The sequence below is a fragment of the Oncorhynchus nerka genome, linkage group LG2, assembly GCF_034236695.1.
Source record: "Oncorhynchus nerka isolate Pitt River linkage group LG2, Oner_Uvic_2.0, whole genome shotgun sequence".
Classification (NCBI taxonomy): domain Eukaryota; kingdom Metazoa; phylum Chordata; class Actinopteri; order Salmoniformes; family Salmonidae; genus Oncorhynchus; species Oncorhynchus nerka.
In genome coordinates this window covers 75,274,629-75,295,321 of record NC_088397.1, presented here as the reverse complement: position 1 = coordinate 75,295,321, position 20,693 = coordinate 75,274,629, and the positions used below count along the sequence as shown (strand labels likewise).

General features: G+C 45.4%; 2 protein-coding genes across 2 annotated transcripts; both read left to right on the top strand.

Annotated features, from left to right (window-relative positions):
* Positions 1-10,644: 10,644 nt before the first annotated feature.
* On the top strand, positions 10,645-15,748 carry LOC115142516 (fibromodulin-like). The gene is made up of 6 exons (XM_029682041.2): positions 10,645-10,751; positions 12,042-12,456; positions 12,586-12,708; positions 12,941-13,081; positions 13,273-13,540; positions 14,616-15,748. The coding sequence occupies exons 2-6, from the start codon at positions 12,085-12,087 to the stop codon at positions 14,765-14,767; spliced, it is 1,056 nt and encodes a 351-aa protein (XP_029537901.1). The 5' UTR covers positions 10,645-10,751; positions 12,042-12,084; the 3' UTR covers positions 14,768-15,748.
* A 1,910-nt stretch (positions 15,749-17,658) lies between these two features.
* Positions 17,659-19,353, top strand: LOC135561242 (piggyBac transposable element-derived protein 4-like). The gene is made up of 2 exons (XM_065002653.1): positions 17,659-19,115; positions 19,264-19,353. Exons 1-2 carry the CDS (start codon positions 18,160-18,162, stop codon positions 19,265-19,267), a joined length of 960 nt encoding a protein of 319 aa, XP_064858725.1. The 5' UTR covers positions 17,659-18,159; the 3' UTR covers positions 19,268-19,353.
* The last annotated feature ends 1,340 nt before the right edge of the window (positions 19,354-20,693 follow it).

Sequence of the window (20,693 nt, the reverse complement as noted above, 5' to 3'; positions counted from 1 at the left end):
CTGTTTTAGGTCAGTTAGGGTCATCACTATATTTTAAGAATGTGAGATGTCAGAATAATAGTAGAGAGAATTATTTATTTCAGCTTTCATTTCTTTCATCACATTCCCAGTGGGTCAGAAGTTAACATACACTCAATTAGTATTTGTTAGCATTGCCTTTAAATGGTTTAACTTGGGTCAAATATTTTGGCTAGCCTTCCACAAGCTTCCCACAATAAGTTGGGTGAATTTTGGCCCATTTGGCCCATTCCTCCAGTAGGCCTCCTTGCTCGCACACGCTTTTTCAGTTCTGCCCATACATTTTCTATAGGATTAAGGAGGCTTTGTGATGGCCACTCTAAATACCTTGACTTTGTTGTCCTTAAGCCATTTTGCCAAAACTTTGAAGGTATGCTTCGGGTCATTGTCCATTTGGAAGACCCAATTGCAACCAAGCTTTAACTTCCTGACTGATGTCTTGAGATGTTGCTTCAATATATCCACGTAAATTTCCTGCCTCATGAGGCCATCTATTTTGTGAAGTGCACCAGTCCCTCTTGCAGCAAAGCACCCAAACAACATGATGCTGCCACCCCTGTGCTTCACAGTTGGGATGGTGTTCTTCGGCTTGCAAGCATACCCCTTTTTCCTCCAAGCATAACAATGGTGATTATGGCCAAACAATTATATTTTTGTTTCATCAGACATTTCTCCAAAAATACAATCTATGTCCCCATGTGCAGTTGCAAACCGCAGTCTGACTTTTTTATGGCGGTTTTGGAGCTGGCTTCTTCCTTGCTGAGCGGCCTTTCAGGTTATGTCGATATAGGACTTGTTTTACTGTGGATATAGATACTTTTGTACCTGTTTTCTCCAGCATCTTCACAAGGTACTTTGCTGTTGTTCTGGGATTGATTTGCACTTTTCTCACCAATGTACGGTCATCTCTAGGAGACAGAATGCTTCTCTATCCTGAACAGTATGATGGCTGCATGGTCCCGTGGTGTTTATACTTGCGTACTATTGTTTGTACAGATGAACGTGGTACCTTCAGGCGTTTGGAAATTGCTCCCAAGGATGAACCAGACTTGTGGAGGTCTACAGAAAAATTGTAGCAATTTGTGGAATGGTTGAAAAACGAGTTTTAATGACTCCAACCTCAGTGTATGTAAACTTCTGACTTCAACTGTAACTATTGGTTCGGCACTTTTAATTCAGAACATGGGCCATTTCCCTGTACACCAAGCCAGAACCGTAGGATGAATAAAAGGGCCATATACGCAAACAATGACAGCTCTTTGTCACGACTTCCACCGAAGGTTTCTCCTTTTCCCTGTTCGGGAGGTGCTCGGTGGTAGTCGTTGCCGGCCTACTAGCTACCACGGATCCATTTTTCTTTTTTCGTATGTGTCTGTCTGTTTCTTACACCTGTGTTCTATTGAGTTCATTTCTGTGGGTTCATTAACCTCGTTGCCTGCTGTTATTTTGTGCTGGATTATTTCTGTGTTTGTTTGGTGCATTGCGCCACAGGCCATTCTCACAGTCGTTTTGTGCCGTTGTGATTTATTTAGGAGTAGATTTTTTTTTTTTTCCTGTTGTCACTTCGAGTTCCTGTTTTGTTGGGCGCCTTCGTCGGGTTTCTTTCCTGACCAGTTTTGTTGTGTTTTGGACATCCAAATAAATATTTTACTATTTGGACTTCAGTGCTCTCCTGCTCCTGACTCCTGCACCTACCTTATCTTAGTGAGGCACCTTCCACTCTTGCAATATTCAATGAGGAAATTTCTCTAAAACAGGCTATAGGCTACATGTGCACCACCATCGTAACAGTAGGCTAAGTTATGAGGGGGAAGGGACCAAATTATTAGGGTGAGGCACATGGACTAATAACAGCTTAGCTACAGTATAAATATATCCCTGGCATATTACATCATTTATGCAGTAGCATAGAATACATTTATGGACTCACGATTGTGCTGTGCAGACTCGAACAGCAAGGTGGCACCGCAGTCCTTCTTCTGGGCAAATTCTGTCACCACCCTTTTTCATCGAAGTGTGTCATTCTCTGGATTTATGGTGCTTTCAAGACAAATGGAAACAAAAAAACAAAAACAAGGTCGAATCAGGACGTCAGTGATTTTCAGGTCGGAGCTCTAGAATGAGGCCCAAGTTCCTGAATTGGAATTCTGAGTTGGATAACCGTTCAAAATGTATTTTCCCGATAGTAGCTCGTTTTTCTCGTTTTTCTCAATTGTCTTGAACTCACTGAAGTTTGAGATTTTCCAGTTCCAAGTTTCCACGGCAGAAATTATACTGGATTAATTCTTGGCGCACCCATCACGTTAGCGCCAAATTCAAATTAAATTACAAAAAATATTTAATTTTCATAAAATCACAAGTGCAATATAGCAAAACACAGTTTAGCTTGTTGTTAATCCACCTGGCGTGTCAGATTTCAAAAAATATTTACAGCTAAAGCAAACCAAGCGTTTATGTACGGACATCTCTCTCAGCAGACAAAACATTACAAACAGCTAGCAGTAAAGTAGATTGGTCACTAGAGTCAGAAAAGCAATAAAATGAATTGCTTACCTTTGATGATCTTCGGATGTTTGCACTCATGAGACTCCCAGTTACACAATAAATGTTCCTTTTGTTCCATAAACATTATTTTTATATCCAAAATACCTCCCTTTGGTTGGCGCGTTTGGCTCAGAAATCCACAGGCTCGAGCGGTCACGACGGGGCAGATGAAAATTCCAAATAGTATCCGTAAAGTTCGTAGAAACATGTCAAGCGTTTTTTATAATCAATCCTCAGGTTGTTTTTACAATATATAATCGATAATATTTCAACCGGACCGTAGCTTTTTCAATAGGAGAGAGAGAGAAAATGTCTGCTCCAAGCTGTTGTGCATGCAAAACTCTGCTGGCACCCAGCCATCCACTGAAGCGATGTGATCGTTCTCGCTCATTTTTCAGAATAAAAGGCTGAAACTATGTCTAAAGACTGTTCACACCATGTGGAAGCCATGGGGAAAGGAATCTGGTTGATATCCCTTTAAATGGAGTGAAGGCATGCAATGGAACAGGGAGCTTTCAAAATAAGAGGCACTTCCTAGTTGGATTTTCCTCAGGTTTTCGCCTGCAATATCAGTTCTGTTATACTCACAGACAATATTTTGACAGTTTTTAAAACTTTAGAGTATTTTCTATCCTAATCTGACAATTATATGCATATTCTAGCTTCTGGGCCTCAGAAATAGGCAGTTTAATTTGGGTACGTTTTTCATCCAAACATCAAAATACTGCCCCCTACACTCAACAGGTTAACAGCATGGCCAATGTATTCCATCTTTACTGGCCCATGGTGTTGAATGTGAACGCTTGCATTTAGCCACTGACTCCTTCCAAACCACTCATTGTTGAATTTGCGATGACCAACTTGTTGTGTAATGTTTATGTCCAATGGCCGATGAGCTTCGATACGTTTGATCTATAATTTCTCTTCATATGACAAGGATTGAAAAGGATTTGCCAGTAGATTGCAGATTGTGATTCATGATGTTGACCGATTGTTTAGCTTGCTAGCTAAGATTCTGAAAGTATGATGTTGTCATGATCAGTCCAATCAAAACTACAGTAGATATAATGTGATTTGACAATTTTATCTGTGGCCAATCACCATGAGCCTTCTTGGATGGGCATCATCAGGCTGAAACACCTGCATTTTGGAGCTGCCTTACTCAAGAACGTAAAAAAGAGACCATGCTGGTATGCGGCTTTATTAACCTGTTGCGACGAGCCATCCTGGATCCGGGATCGTGAATACAGCCTCAAGCTCATTACCATAACGCAACGTTAACTATTCATGAAAATCGCAAATGAAATGAAATCAATATGCTAGCTCTCAAGCTTAGATTTTTGTTAACAACACTGTCATCTCAGATTTTCAAAATATGCTTCTCAACCAAAGCAAAACAAGCATTTGTGTAACAGTATTGATAGCTAGCGTAGCATTTAGCATAGCATTTAGCATTAGCATTCAGCAGGCAACATTTTCACAAAAACCAGAAAAACATTCAAATAAAATAATTTACCTTTGAAGAACTTCAGATGTTTTCAATGAGGAGACTCTCAGATTGCAAATGTTCAGTTTTTACAAAAATATTATTTGTTTAGGACAAATCGCTCCGTTTTCTGCGTCACGTTTAGCTACGAAAGAAACCTGTATCCAGGATTGTGTAAATCTATCCGCAAGCTCATTAGCATAATGCAACGTTAACTATTCATGAAAATTGCAAATGAAATTAAATAAATCTATTTGCTCTCAAGCTTAGCCTTTTGTTAACAACACTGTCATCTCAGATTTTCAAAAATATGCTTCTCAACCATTGCAAAACAAGCATTTGTGTAACACTATTGATAGCCTAGCATAGGATTATGCCTGACATTCAGCAAGCAACATTTTCACAAAAACCAGAAAAACATTCAAATAAAATCATTTACCTTTGAAGAACTTCAGATGTTTTCAATGAAGAGACTGTTAGATTGCAAATGTTCAGTTTTTACAAAAAGATTATTTGTGTTGACAAATCACTCCGTTTTCTCCATCACGTTTGGGTAAGAAAAAAAAACGAAAATTAAGTCATTAAAACGCGAACTTTTTTCCAAATGAACTCCATAATATCGACAGAAACATGGCAAACCGATGTTTAGAATCAATCCTCAAGGTGTTTTTCACATATCTATCGACGATAAATCCATCGTGGCAGTTGACTTTCTCTTCTGAAGAAATGGAACGCGCATGGACCTAGAGATTACGCAATAATTTCGACACAGGACACCGGGCGGACCCCTGATAAATGTAGTCTCTTATGGTCAATCTTCCAATGATATGCCTACAAATACGTCACAATGCTGCAGACATCTTGGACGAACGGCAGAGAGCTTAGGTTCATTCATGGCACATTCACAGCCATATAAGGAGACGATGGGAAACAGAGCCTCAAATTCTGCTCATTTCTTGTTTGAGGTTTCATCTTGGTTTCGCCTGTAGAGTTCTGTGGCACTCACAGATAATATCTTTGCAGTTTTGAAAACGTCAGAGTGTTTTGTTTCCAAAGCTGCCAATTATATGCATAGTCGAGCATCTTTTCGTGACAAAATATTGTGCTTAAAACGGGCATGTTTTTTTATCCAATAATGACATAGCGCCCCCATAGGTTGAAGAGGTTATGTCAATAATTATTGTATTTGTTTTACATTGTCTGCAAACTGATATGTGACACGTATTCACGTCAAAATAACATGCAAAACGGGCATTTAAAAAAATATATCCTACGTATATTGTATCTACTGTCTGCTCTCTTCTCTCATCATCGTCTCCCTTCTCATCTATCCTACCTATCCCTCTCCATCTCTCTGTTTTTTTTTATCTCCTGACAGCTGCCCATCCAATCTCCTCTCATCAAAACCAGCAGGATTCCACTGGGAAAAGAGAGATGGATAGAGAGGGGCACAGAGAAAGGCACAGATAGACAAAGAGGCAGTGTCACGGTTTTCATATGGTGAAGGAGAGTCGGACCAAACTGCAGCGTGTCAATTGCGATTCATCTTTATTAAACAAACGTAAAACACGACAACACTAACACTACAAAACAATAAACGAAACGAAAACCGAAAACAGCCTATACATGTGTCTACTAACCTCTAACAAGGACATCAAGACACTCAGGACAATCACCCACAATACAACCAAAGAATATGGCTGCCTAAATATGGTTCCCAATCAGAGACAACGATAAACACCTGCCTCTGATTGAGAACCACTTCAGACAGCCATAGACTTTCCTAGAACACCCTACTAAGCTACAATCCCACTAACATACACACCAAAACCCCCAGACAAAACACACCACAATAGAAAAACTCCATGCCACACCCTGGCCTGACCCAATACATGAAGAAAAACACAAAATACTTAGACCAGGGCGTGACAGAACCCCCCCCCCCTAAGGTGCGGACTCCCGAACGCACCTCAAATCAATAGGGAGGGTCCGGGTGGGCGTCTGTCCATGGTGGCGGCTCCGGCGCGGGACGTGGACCCAACTCAGTTAATGTCTTAGTCCCCTCTCCTTGCGTCCCTGGATATTCCAACCTCGCCGCCAACCATGGCCTAGTAGTCCTCACCCACCAGACTGAGGAGCAGATCGGGACTGAGGTGAAGCTCGGGACTGAGGTGAAGCTCGGGACTGAGGTGAAGCTCGGGAGTGAAAGGAAGCTCAGGAGTGAAAGGATGCTCAGGCAGGTTGATGGATCTACCAGATCCGGGCCGACTGACAGATCCCGGCTGACTGGCAGTTCCGGCAGATCCCGGCTGACTGGCAGATCCAGCAGATCCCGGCTGACTGGCAGATCCGGAAGAGCCCGGCTGACTGGCAGATCCGGAAGAGCCCGGCTGACTGGCAGATCCGGAAAGAGCCCGGCTGACTGGCAGATCCGGAAAGAGCCCGGCTGACTGGCAGATCCGGAAAGAGCCCGGCTGACTGGCAGATCCGGAAAGAGCCCGGCTGACTGGCAGATCCGGAAAGAGCCCGGCTGACTGGCAGATCCGGAAGAGCCCGGCTGACTGGCAGATCCGGAAGAGCCCGGCTGACTGGCAGATCCGGAAGAGCCCGGCTGACTGGCAGATCCGGAAGAGCCCGGCTGACTGGCAGATCCGGAAGAGCCCGGCTGACTGGCAGATCCGGAAGAGACTGGCTGACTGGCAGATCCGGAAGAGACTGGCTGACTGGCAGATCCGGAAGAGCCTGGCTGACTGGCAGATCCCAGCTGACTGGCAGATCTGGAAGAGCCTGGTTGACTGGCAGATCTGGAAGATTCTGGCTGACTGGCAGATCTGGAAGAATCTGGCTGACTGGCAGATCTGGACGAGCCTGGTTGACTGGCAGATCTGGAAGATTCTGGCTAACTGGCAGATCTGGAAGAGCCAGGTTGACTGGAAGATCTGGAAGATTCTGGCTGACTGGCAGATCTGGAAGAGCCTGGCTGACTGGCAGATCCGGAAGAGCCTGGCTGACTGGCAGATCCCGGCTGACTGGCAGATCTGGAAGAGCCTGGTTGACTGGCAGATCTGGAAGATTCTGGCTGACTGGCAGATCTGGAAGAATCTGGCTGACTGGCAGATCTGGACGAGCCTGGTTGACTGGCAGATCTGGAAGATTCTGGCTAACTGGCAGATCTGGAAGAGCCAGGTTGACTGGAAGATCTGGAATATTCTGGCTGACTGGCAGATCTGGAAGAGCCTGGCTGACTGGCAGATCCGGAAGAGCCTGGCTGACTGGCAGATCCGGAAGAGCCTGGCTGACTGGCAGATCCCGGCTGACTGGCAGATCTGGAAGAGCCCGGTTGACTGGCAGATCTGGAAGAGCCCGGTTGACTGGCAGATCTGGCAGATCCCGGCTGACTGGCAGATCTGGAAGAGCCTGGTTGACTGGCAGATCTGGAAGAATCTGACTAACCCATGCTGACTGGCGGCTCTGACTGCTCCACGCTGACTGGCGGCTCTGGCTGCTCCATGTAGGCTGACAGCTCTGGCGGCTTCTTACAGACTAGCAGCTCTGGCGGCTCCGTGCAGACTGGCAGCTCCTTGCAGAATGGCAGCTCCTTGCAGACTGGCAGCTCCTTGCAGACTGGAAGCTCCTTGCAGACTGGCAGCTCCTTGCAGACTGGCAGCTCCTTGCAGACTGGCAGCTCCCTGCAGACTGACAGCTCTGGCTGCATCATGCAGACTGACAGCTCTGACTGCTCCATGCAGACTGACAGCACCCTGCAGACTGGCAGCTCTTTGCAGACTGACAGCTCTGGCTGCTTCATACAGACTGACAGCACCTCTGGCGGATCCTGGCTGACTGGCACTTCTGGCGGATCCTGGCTGACTGGCACTTCTGGCGGATCCTGGCTGCCTGGCGACGCTGGGCAGACTGGCGGCGCTGGGCAGACTGGGAGCACTGGCGGCGCTGGGCAGACTGGGAGCACTGGCGGCGCTGGGCAGACTGGAGACTCCGGCAGCGCAGGAGAGGAGAAAGGCTCCGACAGCGCTGGAGAGGCGGGAGACTCCGACGGCGCAGGAGAGGCGGGAGACTCCGACGGCGCAGGAGAGGCGGGAGACTCCGACGGCGCAGGAGAGGCGGGAGACTCCGATGGCGCAGGAGAGGCGAGGCGCACTGTAGGCCTGATGCGTGGTGCTGGCACTGGTGGTACTGGGCCGAGGACACGCACAGGAAGCCTGGTGCGGGGAGCTGCTACCGGAGGACTGGGGTGTGGAGGTGGTACTGGATAGACCGGACCGTGCAGGCGCACTGGAGCTCTTGAGCACCGAGCCTGCCCAACCTTACCTGGTTGAATACTCTCGGTCGCCCTGCCAGTGCGGCGAGGTGGAATAGCCCGCACTGGACTATGTAGGCGAACCGGAGACACTGAGCGCAAGGCTGGTGCCATGTACACCGGCCCAAGGAGACGCACTGGGGACCAGATGCGTAGAGCCGGCTTCATGGCATTTGGCTCGACGCTCAATCTAGCCCGGCCGATACGTGGAGCTGGAATATACCGCACCGGGCTATGCACCCGCACTGGGGACACCGTGCACACCACTGCATAACACGGTGCCTGCCCGGTCTCTCTAGCCCCCCGGTAAGCACAGGGAGTTTGCGCAGGTCTCCTACCTGGCGTAGCCATACTCCCTGTAAGCCACCCCCCAATCATTTTTTGGGGCTGATTCCCGGGCTTCCATCCACGTCGCCGTGCTGCCTCCTCATACCAGCGCCTCTCCGCTTTTGCCGCTTCTAGTTCCTCCTTGGGGCGGCGATATTCCCCAGGCTGAGCCGAGGGTCCTTTACCGTCCAGTTCTTCCTCCCATGTCCATTTCTCCAGGTGGTGCAGCCTCTCCCACTGCAGCTGCTCCTGCCTGTTGACACGCTGCTTGGTCCGTTGGTGGTGGGTGATTCTGTCACGGTTTTCATATGGTGAAGGAGAGTCGGACCAAACTGCAGCGTGTCGATTGCGATTCATCTTTATTAAACAAACTTAAAACACGACAAAACACTAACACTACAAAATAATAAACTAAACGAAAACCGAAAACAGCCTATACATGTGTCTACTAACCTCTAACAAGGACATCAAGACACAGGACAATCACCCACAATACAACCAAAGAATATGGCTGCCTAAATATGGTTCCCAATCAGAGACAACGATAAACACCTGCCTCTGATTGAGAACCACTTCAGACAGCCATAGACTTTCCTAGAACACCCTACTAAGCTACAATCCCACTAACATACACACCAAAACCCCCAGACAAAACACACCACAATACAAAAACTCCATGCCACACCATGGCCTGACCCAATACATGAAGAAAAACACAAAATACTTAGACCAGGGCGTGACAGGCAGATAGAGAGATTGACAGGGGCAGAAATATAAAGAGAGGCATACAGTGGAAGAGAGAGATAAAGAGAGGAGAACAGGTAAAGAGGGAAATGAAGAAAGACAGACAGGGAAAAAAGAGAGACTAAGAGAGGCAGACAGGTTAAATAGAGATAAAGAGAGACAGACGGTACAAGAGAGGTAAAGAGAAGCAGACAGGGTACAAGATAGATAAAGAGAGGCTGGCAGTGGAAGAGAGGCAGACGGGGAAATAGAGAGAAAGAGAGGCAGACAGGTAAAGAGTGAGATAGAGGCATACAGGGAAAAAAGAGATAGACTAACTGGGGCAGACAGGGTACAAGAGAGATAAAGCGAGGCATACAGGGTAAGAGAGGCAGACAGATGAAGTAATAGATTCAGAGAGGCATACGGGGAAGCGAGGCAGACAGGGAAAGAGAGAGATAATGATAGGCAGACAGGGAAAGAGAGAGATACAGAGAAGGAAGACAGGTAAAGAAAGAGATAAAGAGAGGCATACAGGGTAAGAGAGGCAGACAGGTGAAGAGAGATTCAGAGAGGCAGACAGGGGTAGAGAGAGATTCAGAGAGGCAGACAGGGGATGAGAGGCAAACAGGGAAAGAGAGATAAAGAGAGCCCTGACAGGGGAAGAGGGGCAGAAAGGGAAAGAGAGAGATAAAGAGAGCCCTGGCAGGGAAAGAGAGAGATAAAGAGAGCCCTGGCAGGGAAAGAGAGAGATAAAGAGAGCCCTGGCAGGGAAAGAGAGAGATAAAGAGAGCCCTGGCAGGGAAAGAGAGAGATAAAGAGTGAGGAAAGTAGAGAAAGGCCAAAGAGATTCAGGAGAAGGACGATACTGTGGTCTTTTTGGAATGCTTTTACGTCAGTTTGAATTTTGTTCAGTTTCTATTGAGTTTCATGGTTGAACAGCTTTGCAGAATCAGTAGAGTACAGCATCTGAATGTGTTTTCCAAATACAGTATTCAGCTTCTTTCAGCGATCGTCTTCTTATGTTCTGAACAACCAAACACTATGCCTGTTGAGACAAGAACAGAGACACTCAGCAGAGGAGAGGAGGGAGCAGATGGGCAGGGTTGTGTGTGGTAACAGGAAAGGGTGAGGGAGGAAAGAAAAGGCAGGGGGACGCTAGCAAAAGTAGAGTGGGGGGGGTCGAGAGGAATGGAATGGATGGGTGGAGAGGGGGATGGAGGAGGGAAGGATGTGAAGGAGAGAGAGGTTTTCATAAAGTGTTTGGCAAAGACCCTCTCAGTCCTGCACAGCCTCTCAAGAGGGACTCAAGAGGTACTGGTTCTCACTGGTCAGGTAGGTAGGTGTGTGTGTGTTTGTGTGTGTGTGTGCATGTGTGCATGAGCATTGTATGTGTGTGTGTGTGTGTGTGTGTGTGCGTGCGTGCGTGTGTGCACAAATATTGTATGGGTGTGTGTGTGTGTGTGTGTGTGTGTGTGTGTGTGTGTGTGTGTGTGTGTGCGTGGATGTGTTTAACTACCAGAATTCCCCACAAGAATAGTAAACAAACAAACATTTTACCAACTGGGGACATTTTGTTGGTCCCCACAAGGTGAAATGCTATTTCTAGTAGGTTTATGGTTAAGGTTAGAATTATTGTTAGGGTTAGAATTAGGTTTAGGAGCTAGGATTAGGGTTAAGATTAGGGTTAGGGTTAAGATTAGGGTTAGGGTTAGGTTTAGGGGTTAAAAATAATATTTTTAATGGGACTGAATTGTGTATCCCCACAAGGTTAGCTGTACAAGAGTTATTTGGCTGTCCCCATCATATAACCCTTTTTGGTTCCAGGTAGAACCCTTTTTGGTTCAAGGTAGAACCCTATTGGGCTGTCGAACCCTTTTCCAGAGAGTTCTACATGGAACACAAAAGAGTTCTACCAGTGGTGACAGCCAAAGAACCCTTTTGGAACCCTTTTTTCTGAGTGTACATTAATTTATATAGTCTTCTCTTTTTTACATTCTCCTCTGTGGATCCATTACCTGATGAAGAAAGATCCTTAAATACTGCCCCTGCAGTATTGTACAGTATTTAACATGCAGTATATCTAGTGTTGAGTCAATAGTGCCTGCTGTTTGGATGGGCAGCTGCTCTTTGGCTTGTTTTCATATCTGTTTTGTGTGTGTGTGTGTGTGTGTGTGTGTGTGTGTGTGTGTGTGTGTGTGTGTGTGCTGATCCCCTGTAGCTCTCCTCTCTTTTCATGTGGTGATAGATTACATTTTGATAGATAACATTTGACTTGGGTTTTTCTTTGGTTATGGTGTTTTGATGTTTAGCATCTACGTTTTCCGGTCATTCCAGGAGTTTATTATGTATTAAAGCTTTGGCAGCAAGAATGCATTACTTTCATATGTGTTGTTTTTACAAAGGGGGGCAGAGAAATGTCTTGATGGTAATTTATGAGTTTCAACTCCCAATGGGAGAGTATGGGTCCTTTACAATGTTCTCTCATTTCTTTGGGCCCCTTTTTTATACAGTAGATTCAGGTTGGTTGATGATTATCATTTGGAGTATTTTCCAGGATCTTCAGGTATGTTTAACTCACATTTCTGAACTCTGGGTAAGTCTCCTCTCTTTCTCTCCTCTTAGCTGCAGCAGACTTGTGTGTGAGTTCTTTCCTGCGTGTGTGACCATGCGCGGTGTGTGCGTGTTCCTTTTGGTATGCATCATGGCGCTATCCGTTGCCATGCCAGACAGGCAGGACCCGTTTCTCTGGCTGTCCGCCCTGCATGGTCGCGGTTACAACGAGGGATCCCTATTGGCCGACACCACCGGGGGGGAGTGTCCTGATGAGTGTGACTGCCCGCCCTCCTTTCCCATCGCTATGTACTGTGACGGACGGGGGCTGACAGCCATGCCCACCGTGCCCTCCAGGATGAAGTACCTGTACCTGCAGCACAACGAGATCACCGCCCTGCCAGACTCCGCCCTGGCTAACACTACTAACCTAGTCTGGGTCATGTTGCATCACAACACGCTGTCTACAGACAAAATCGGCAAGAGGGTAGGTTACTCTATATAACATGACACTTCACTGCACGTCACAATACAGCACTAGACTACACTACACTAGGCTTCGATCAACCAATCATTACATAGGTTATAACATACTTTTTTCATCATTGTATTCCAGGCGTTTGCCAAGCTGCAAGGGTTGGAGCGTCTGTATCTACAACATAACAACCTGACTGGTGTTCCCCCCAACCTGCCACGCTCACTACGAGACCTCAGACTCAACAACAACAACATCAACAAGGTAACGGCATCATTCAGACCCTTCATCACCGCTGCACTTTCAAACACTTTTATTCTTCTTCATCTGTATTCAGTCTTTATTTTGATTGTGAAGTGCATCCAGATGTTTTTCAATCAAGTGTCAAAGAGGCATGTAAAAAAACACACTCTTGGAAAGACCACAAGCGTTCTGGGCCTCATCACTGTTTTTATGCAATCATTTCAATAAAGTGTGTTTTGTTGTGGTTGCCTAGATTACACCAGAGGCCCTGGAGGGCATGGACAACCTGACCATCCTGTATCTCCATGGCAACGCTCTGACGGAGATGGGCACATCTCTTAGGGGGTTGAACTCACTCACACTCCTCGACATCAGCGGCAACAAACTGAAAAAGGTACTGTAGTGTAACGGGTGTGTGTGTGTGTGTGTGTGTGTGTGTGTGTGTGTGTGTGTGTGCGTATTTCACTTTTCTGTCTTCTCTTTGTGAAGCACTTAGTCAAAAATACTTTTGTAAAAACACAATATATAAATACATTTGTATTGATTGATCAAGTGATCTATTGATTGACTGACTGACCCCTCCAGGTTCCAGACAGCCTTCCAGAGCACATCCACCAGCTGTACCTGGAGTCTAATGCCATCAGCGCTGTCCCAGAGGGATTCCTCAGTAAGTTCTCCCAGCTGCAATACATTCGCATGGGCCACAACCAGCTGACGGACAAGGGCATCCCCCCCAACACCTTCAACGTGACTGGCCTGGTGGAGCTGGACCTCAGCTTTAACCAGCTGGAGAGGATCCCCCCCGTCAGCCAGACGCTAGAGCACCTCTACCTACAGGCCAACCACATCAAAGGTGTGTGTAATTAGTGATGTCTGACAACCTAATTAAGCATAATCAAAACTGATTTGTGAGTCATCTCATCATGACATGAACTACGGAGGCCCCTGAGGATCAACAGCAACCACATATCATATCCTTAAACTGTATACAGTATGCATGTTTGCATGCAAGCAGAACATACACATGCACATGTATGAGCACACAACATCTTGGCTGTCCATTGAAGTCCATGATGACAATGCTCCATTGAAGTCCATGATGACAATGCTCCATTGAAGTCCATGATGACAATGCTCCATTGAAGTCCATGATGACAATGCTCCATTGAAGTCCATGATGACAATGCTCCATTGAAGTCCATGATGACAATGCTCCATTGAAGTCCATAATGACAATGCTCCATTGAAGTCCATGATGACAATACTCCATTGAAGTCCATAATGACAATGCTCCATTGAAGTCCATGATGACAATGCTCCATTGAAGTCCATGATGACAATGCTCCATTGAAGTCCATGATGACAATGCTCCATTGAAGTCCATAATGACAATGCTCCATTGAAGTCCATGATGACAATGCTCCATTGAAGTCCATAATGACAATGCTCCATTGAAGTCCATAATGACAATGCTCCATTGAGGTTGGGGGGAAAGTAGGTTACAGTAGGTGGGAAGGTGCTTTGGACACGTCATGTGATGTGGTTGTGCAGCATAGTGTGGTTGTGGTGCAGCATAGTGTGGTTGTGGTGCAGCATAGTGTGGTTGTGGTGCAGCATAGTGTGGTTGTGGTGCAGCATAGTGTGGTTGTGGTGCAGCATAGTGTGGTTGTGGTGCAGCATAGTGTGGTTGTGGTGCAGCATAGTGTGGTTGTGGTGCACAGATGCCCTTACACAATGGTGCAGGAAGGACACGTCCATAGTCTAATGATGTGATTCCAGCAGCACTTAGAAGTTGAAGAAACACATTTGCTCTTTGTTTGAATGCCAGAATGTAAACAATATCACTCTCTGTCTCTACCTCTCTCGCTGGCTCTCTCCCACACTTGTCTCCCTCCCCTCTCTGTTGCTCTCTCCCTCTCTCTTTGTAGAGTTTACCCTGGGTAGTTTCTGTAGTGTCGTGGACGTGATTAACTTCTCCAAACTGAGGACGGTTCGTCTGGATGGGAATGAGATCAGCACCGCGGATGTCCCCTCCGACTCAGTCCTTTGTCTGCGCATGGCCAACACCATCGAGGTGTAATGCTCCCATCTCACCACCAGGCTGCAGCACCATCAAGGTGTGAACAACCATCTCAACACTGGAATGCAGTATTTCCAGTACACATCTGCAACTCCCCTATTTCCTGAACGGAGGGCAGCAGTTTGATCGTCACTAGCTACCAAAGCTACAAAGTCATAATTATGGCTAAACCCCACCTATTTCTATAATATATTAGCCATTTAGCAGACGCTTTTATCCAGAATTACTTGCAGTCATGCATGCATACATTTGAAGTATGGGTTGTCCGGGGAATTGTGCCAAGCGCTGCCAACTGAGCAACAATTTTTCTGCCAAAAATCTTATTTTAAACCTAACCTTAACCTTAACCACACTGCTAAACTTATGCCTAACCCTAACCTTAAATGAAGACTGAGAAGAACATTTTTGCTTTCATTAATTTTGACAATATAGCCAATTTTGACTCTGTGGCTGTGATAACTAGTGACAAAGCAGCAGTCCTAACTTTAGCATCACCTTGCAATTCCCCAATCTCACAAAGAAGGGGCAGCAGAGGGGTATGAGACACAAAGGCACAACAAGTTTATTTTGGTTTAGTTTGTTTTACTAATATCATTCAAAAGGACGTTAGCATACATCTCCATATCAGGACAAGTTAGAAATAGAATGTTCAAAGCATGTTGAAAGTGCTTCCAAAGTCAACTTCTTGTCAACTTTTGACGGTCAGAAAAAAATGATGGACAAATGGTGGTTCTGGCCATAATTTACGTTGTCTGACAACATATGAGCCTCAGAGAAATACCATTGGATCAGATCTCTGTGTTCCGGCCCTAATCCGAGTAGGGATGTAACTGTTGTGATTTATGATATGATTTATGATATGAAAGACATGTAGGCCTACTGCATGTATTGGTATTAGTATTGACTAAGGGCCTTGGTGTTTTGATGTCCTTTACAGGGCTTTCTTATTGACTTAATAAAGGGATTCATGTTTTACTAAGACTTAACAGGTTTTGATTTTGGATTATTGTTTAGGTTCAATCTCTTGTTTCACAAAATCATTATAGTTTTCGGGACAAAAAAATGTAACTTGAGTGCCACAGTAAACCCACTGGGCCAGACGATACCCAGAAATGAGCTTTCATTGGGTAGTGTCTGCAGTTTGTGATACGAGAGACAGAGGCAGGGACAAGGACAGAGACACAAACAGAGACCGATACCCGATCACCCAACAATGTCTCTATGGCGCACACACATACACTCTTACAAACACACTATTTTCTATAGACTCACTCTTTCTGCACACACAAAATCACACACTTCCAAGGTAAGTGCTTTGAATGGTAAGGTGGGAAAACCTTGTCCACCACCAATGTTTATCACCCACCTGGGGTACTGGTACCGAGTCAGTGTTCGGGGGTACAGGTTAGTCGAGGTCATTTGTACATGTAGGTAGGGGTGAAGTGACTATGCATAGATAACAAAAGCTTGGCCGTAGTGATGTACTGGGCCTTTCAAAGCACTTCATGGCTACCGAATTGAGTGCTACGGGGTACTAATCATTTAAGCAGGTTACCTTCGCTTCCTTGGGCCCAGGAACGTTGGCGGTCTGCTTGAAACATGTAGGTATCCCAGACTCGGTCAGGCAGAGGTTGAAAATGTCAGTGAAGACACTGTTAGCCTAGATTCAGATCATTTAGGCGAGAAAAAAACCTCACCCAGACAGGCCAGTCATGTGACAAACTCGTCATCATGAAAGCCTGTCAATACTTTGCCCCTTGATTACCAGCGCACATCTGTATGTTGTAAAAGCGTTACATGGTCGCTGCCCATATCATTGCATAGCGTAGAAAATACGAGAGTTCAGGGGCCTTGCTTTAACCCTTTCACGTACCATCACACGGGTGTGATCGTTCTACAGTGGTCCCTGAAGCATACGATCACAGTGTTTAGAACACTCATTTAGAATGCTCGTTTAGAACAGCCGTTTCGAATGACGCAACAATGAGCTGGCCACACTTTTTTCAGAAACGATTTACACAAACACAGTCCTTACAAAGTTATGTCCAGAATGTCAGCAGTTTATTTTTGGATGCATTGTTCAGATATTCACAGAAGTAAATATAGCATAACACAATCATCCTAACCGGAAAAATGTAGGCTACATTTGTCCTAGCACTGAGGAAAGATTGACCCAACACAAGCAGTCATATTTTCTAACTCTCGGCTGACGTAAACTACAATATGAATTAGCTAATAGCAATTACTATATATAATTAATCACATCACGGGTGAGCTCACCATTGATCGAAATAACTAGGTAAAACACTTTATAGAAATCGAAAGTAATCCGACGATTAGTTTCAGCGCGCAGCCATGCATTTTTTCCTCACAGAAACCGAAGATAATAAGAGAAGAGGAGATGAGTTTGGTCTGTTTGTAGTATGCATGTTGAAGGGGTGTGTCATCTACCATCGTTCACATCCCACCATTTTAATTTCCGGAAGTCCTCAAAAAATTAGTGAACTCTTACTCACCTCATTTTGTTATAACATCTTTGGTCAAACAGATGTGAATCCCAGAATGCATTGTATGTCAACAAACATGGCTACACAGCTGGAATTAGCTTAGCTCATCATAATCAGTACAACCTTCAAAAAAGTATTTTACACACATAATATGTGCCCATTACAATCTGTGCATGAATCGGAATGCATGAGTTGTCACCTAGAATTGAAAACATGTGATTAAAATCGTAAATACACAAATAATTACCACACAAAACATTTTCTGATAGTGATTTATTGATACAAGTGGCGCGTGCCGGCAGTCAACCACGTAACCTCCCACTCTGCGCCATTCAGTGTTGTTGTTTATGTATGTTGCTAGCGAGCTAAGCTGTAGCATTAACAATGTCTTTCAAAAGGAGACAACTCACAAATGTGGAAATTCTGGAGATTTTTTAAAATTCTGACAATGAGTCTGAGTATGAAAGTCAGGAATCAGATTCTGACAGTGACAGTGAGGAGCTGCCCCTCAACCTTGTAGCCATTGAGAACCCTGAATCTGAATTTCCCTTGTCAACTGAGGAAGTACCAGGTCCCTTTGAAGATGCTGGTGGTGATGGAGGCAGACCGACAGTGGATGAAGTACAGGAGTTCTGTGGTAGCTGGAAGGCCACCAGTCATTTCACCCCACCTGGCCCTGCTGTCTGCTTTGACGAGTCCCAGTCTGGAGTGCAATGCCCCTTGCCATTTCCAACTGAGGCAGAGTGCTTCAAGTTGTTTCTCACAGAGGAGCTGGTGGGAGAGATAGTTGAGGAGACCAATCGCTATGCCTTAGAGCTACAGGAGAAGAGAGAGCCAGGAGTGAGGGGGAAACTCGCTAAATGGGTGACAACCACAATTAGTGAAATGTATACCTTCCTGGTGACAGTCCTTCTCATGGGGATAGTAAAGAAGAACTCGCTAAGAGAATACTGGAGCACAGATCCTATGTTTGCAACTCCCTTCTTTGCCTCCCTCTTTTCCCAAGATCGCTTCCTAGTTCTGCTGCGATGCCTGCATTTTGTCAACAATGCTACTGCCATCCTAAGTGACCCGTTATACAAAATAAGAAATGTTCTTATCAGCCTGACATCAGCATTTGGTCGGGTCTTTGTGCCATACAAGGACCTATGCATTGATGAGTCCCTGATGTTATGGAAAGGTAGGCTGGCGTTCCGTCAATATATTCCCTCCAAAAGGCACAGGTTTGGAGTCAAGTTCTTTGTCATGTGCGACGTGAAGACAGGATTTGTCCAGGATATTATAGTTTACACAGGGTCCACCACTGACATCAAACATTATGAGGGGCTTGGGGTGTCAGGGTCCGTGGTGATGACCATGCTGGCTCCTCATCTCGGCAAGGGACACACTTTGTACGTGGACAATTGGTACAGCAGTCCCACACTCTTCCAGTATCTGCTCTCCAACAGCACAGGGGCCTGTGGCACAGTCAGGTCGAACAGGAAGTTGATGCCGGCATTCGGATGCGGGAAGATGCAGAGAGGGGAGGTGGAGTTCCAGGAGAACGGTCAACAGCTGGCAGTAAAGTGGCATGACAAGCGAGACGTCCATGTCCTCTCCACTGTCCATACTGCAACCATGTCGGCCACAGGGAAGGTGGACCACCTGACCGGAGAGAGAAAGATCAAACCAGATTGTGTGCTTGATTATAACCTCAAAATGGGGGCCGTGGATAAGGCAGACATGATAAACAGCTTTGTGGAATGCACACGGAAAACGAACAAGTGGTATAAGAAGATATTTTTTCCATCTGATCGACACTGCTGTCCTCAACGGCAGCATAGTTCACCGCCAACTAACAGGTGAGATGAGTACTGAACAAGGTATTTTTGTAATTGGATGTACAGTTCACATACAAATCCATTATGCAATTATAGTGACGATATCTCACCCACCTACCCACTGCCTCATCATCCTCTAACTTTCCTCATCCTCCCCACTCCCTCATAGGTAAAGTAATTACCTACCAAAAATACAGAGAGAACCTCATGAGAGAGCTGCTGGAGGAGTACCACACCCCTCGGCGCCCATCCACTGGGGGTCGTCCTGCTGTAGACAATCCCCTACGCCTCACTGCACGACATTTTCCCTGCAAAGTCCCTCAAACTGCTTCTCAAGGTAGTCGCACACGGAGGCATTGCAAAGTCTGCCTGTCTGGCGCCAGGAGAAGTAAGCAGAGGAAGATGACAAAATACATGTGTCTAGCTTGTGATACACCTCTATGTATTTCACCATGCTTTGAGGAGTATCACATGCTCAAGCATTATTGAGCACATCTGCAGCAATAGGTGACTGACTGACCTGACATGTGACTTGACAGGTGACCAGCCATGATACTATGCCTTAGAGATGGGGGTGGAAATGCAGTTGTTGTTCAGTCACTGCATGGATATTAAATATGGGTTATGCATATTCAGTTTTTTGTCCTCTAGTAAAACAAGTTGTTGAACCAACTACCAGTACTGCAATAAAATAGATGAATATTACATATTGGCATATGTGTTTTCTTGCTGTGTTTTCATCTAGTACAACTGTTAAGGAGTGTACGTTAGCATACAAAAGCTGTCCTCATTCTTCAGCTCCAAAGATGTCCAGCTCCAGTTATGATATTGGCAAATAATGTTTCTGGTTTCTGAAAGTACAGAATAAAGAGGAATTATTCATTAGAATACAATATAAGGATATAGCAATACAACAATACTACAAAGAAGTAACATAATAAACACTGCTATAAAAAAATAGTTTATTGCATTGACAAAATCACAGATTTGAGTTATAACAGTAAGAAACTAACTTTTGAGCTCCACAAGGGGGCAAGGCAGGGCAGAACAGAGCTTGCTGAATAGACCAAATAAACAAACCATGGTCATATTTTTATTTTATTTAACTAGGCAAGTAATTTAAGAACAAATTATTATTTACAATGATGGCCTACACCAGCCAAACCCGGACAACGCTGGGCCAATTGTGCGCTGCACTATGGGACTCCCAATCACAGCCAGTTGTGATACAGCCTGGATTTGAACCAGGGTGTCTGTAGTGCCATAGACCGCTGCGCCACTTGGGAGTCATAAGGCCAGGGTAGCTTCAAAATACAACACAAGCTAATAGTTTTCTGACGCAACTAGCATTGTTTTACAGAGCTAATAGAATAATGTAGCTAGGTAAGCATGATTGACAATAACACCATAAAGGTTATAAAATGTGTAACGTTACCTCACGTGTCCGCAGTTATAAGGAATATATTATGATCTACAGCTACAGCAGAAACGGCATACGGAAACTATTATTATAACTATTATAACGTAATAAGGCACTTATTTTGATGGAAACGCAGCCTGGATTTGAACCAGGGAGTCTGTAGTGACGCCTCTAGTACT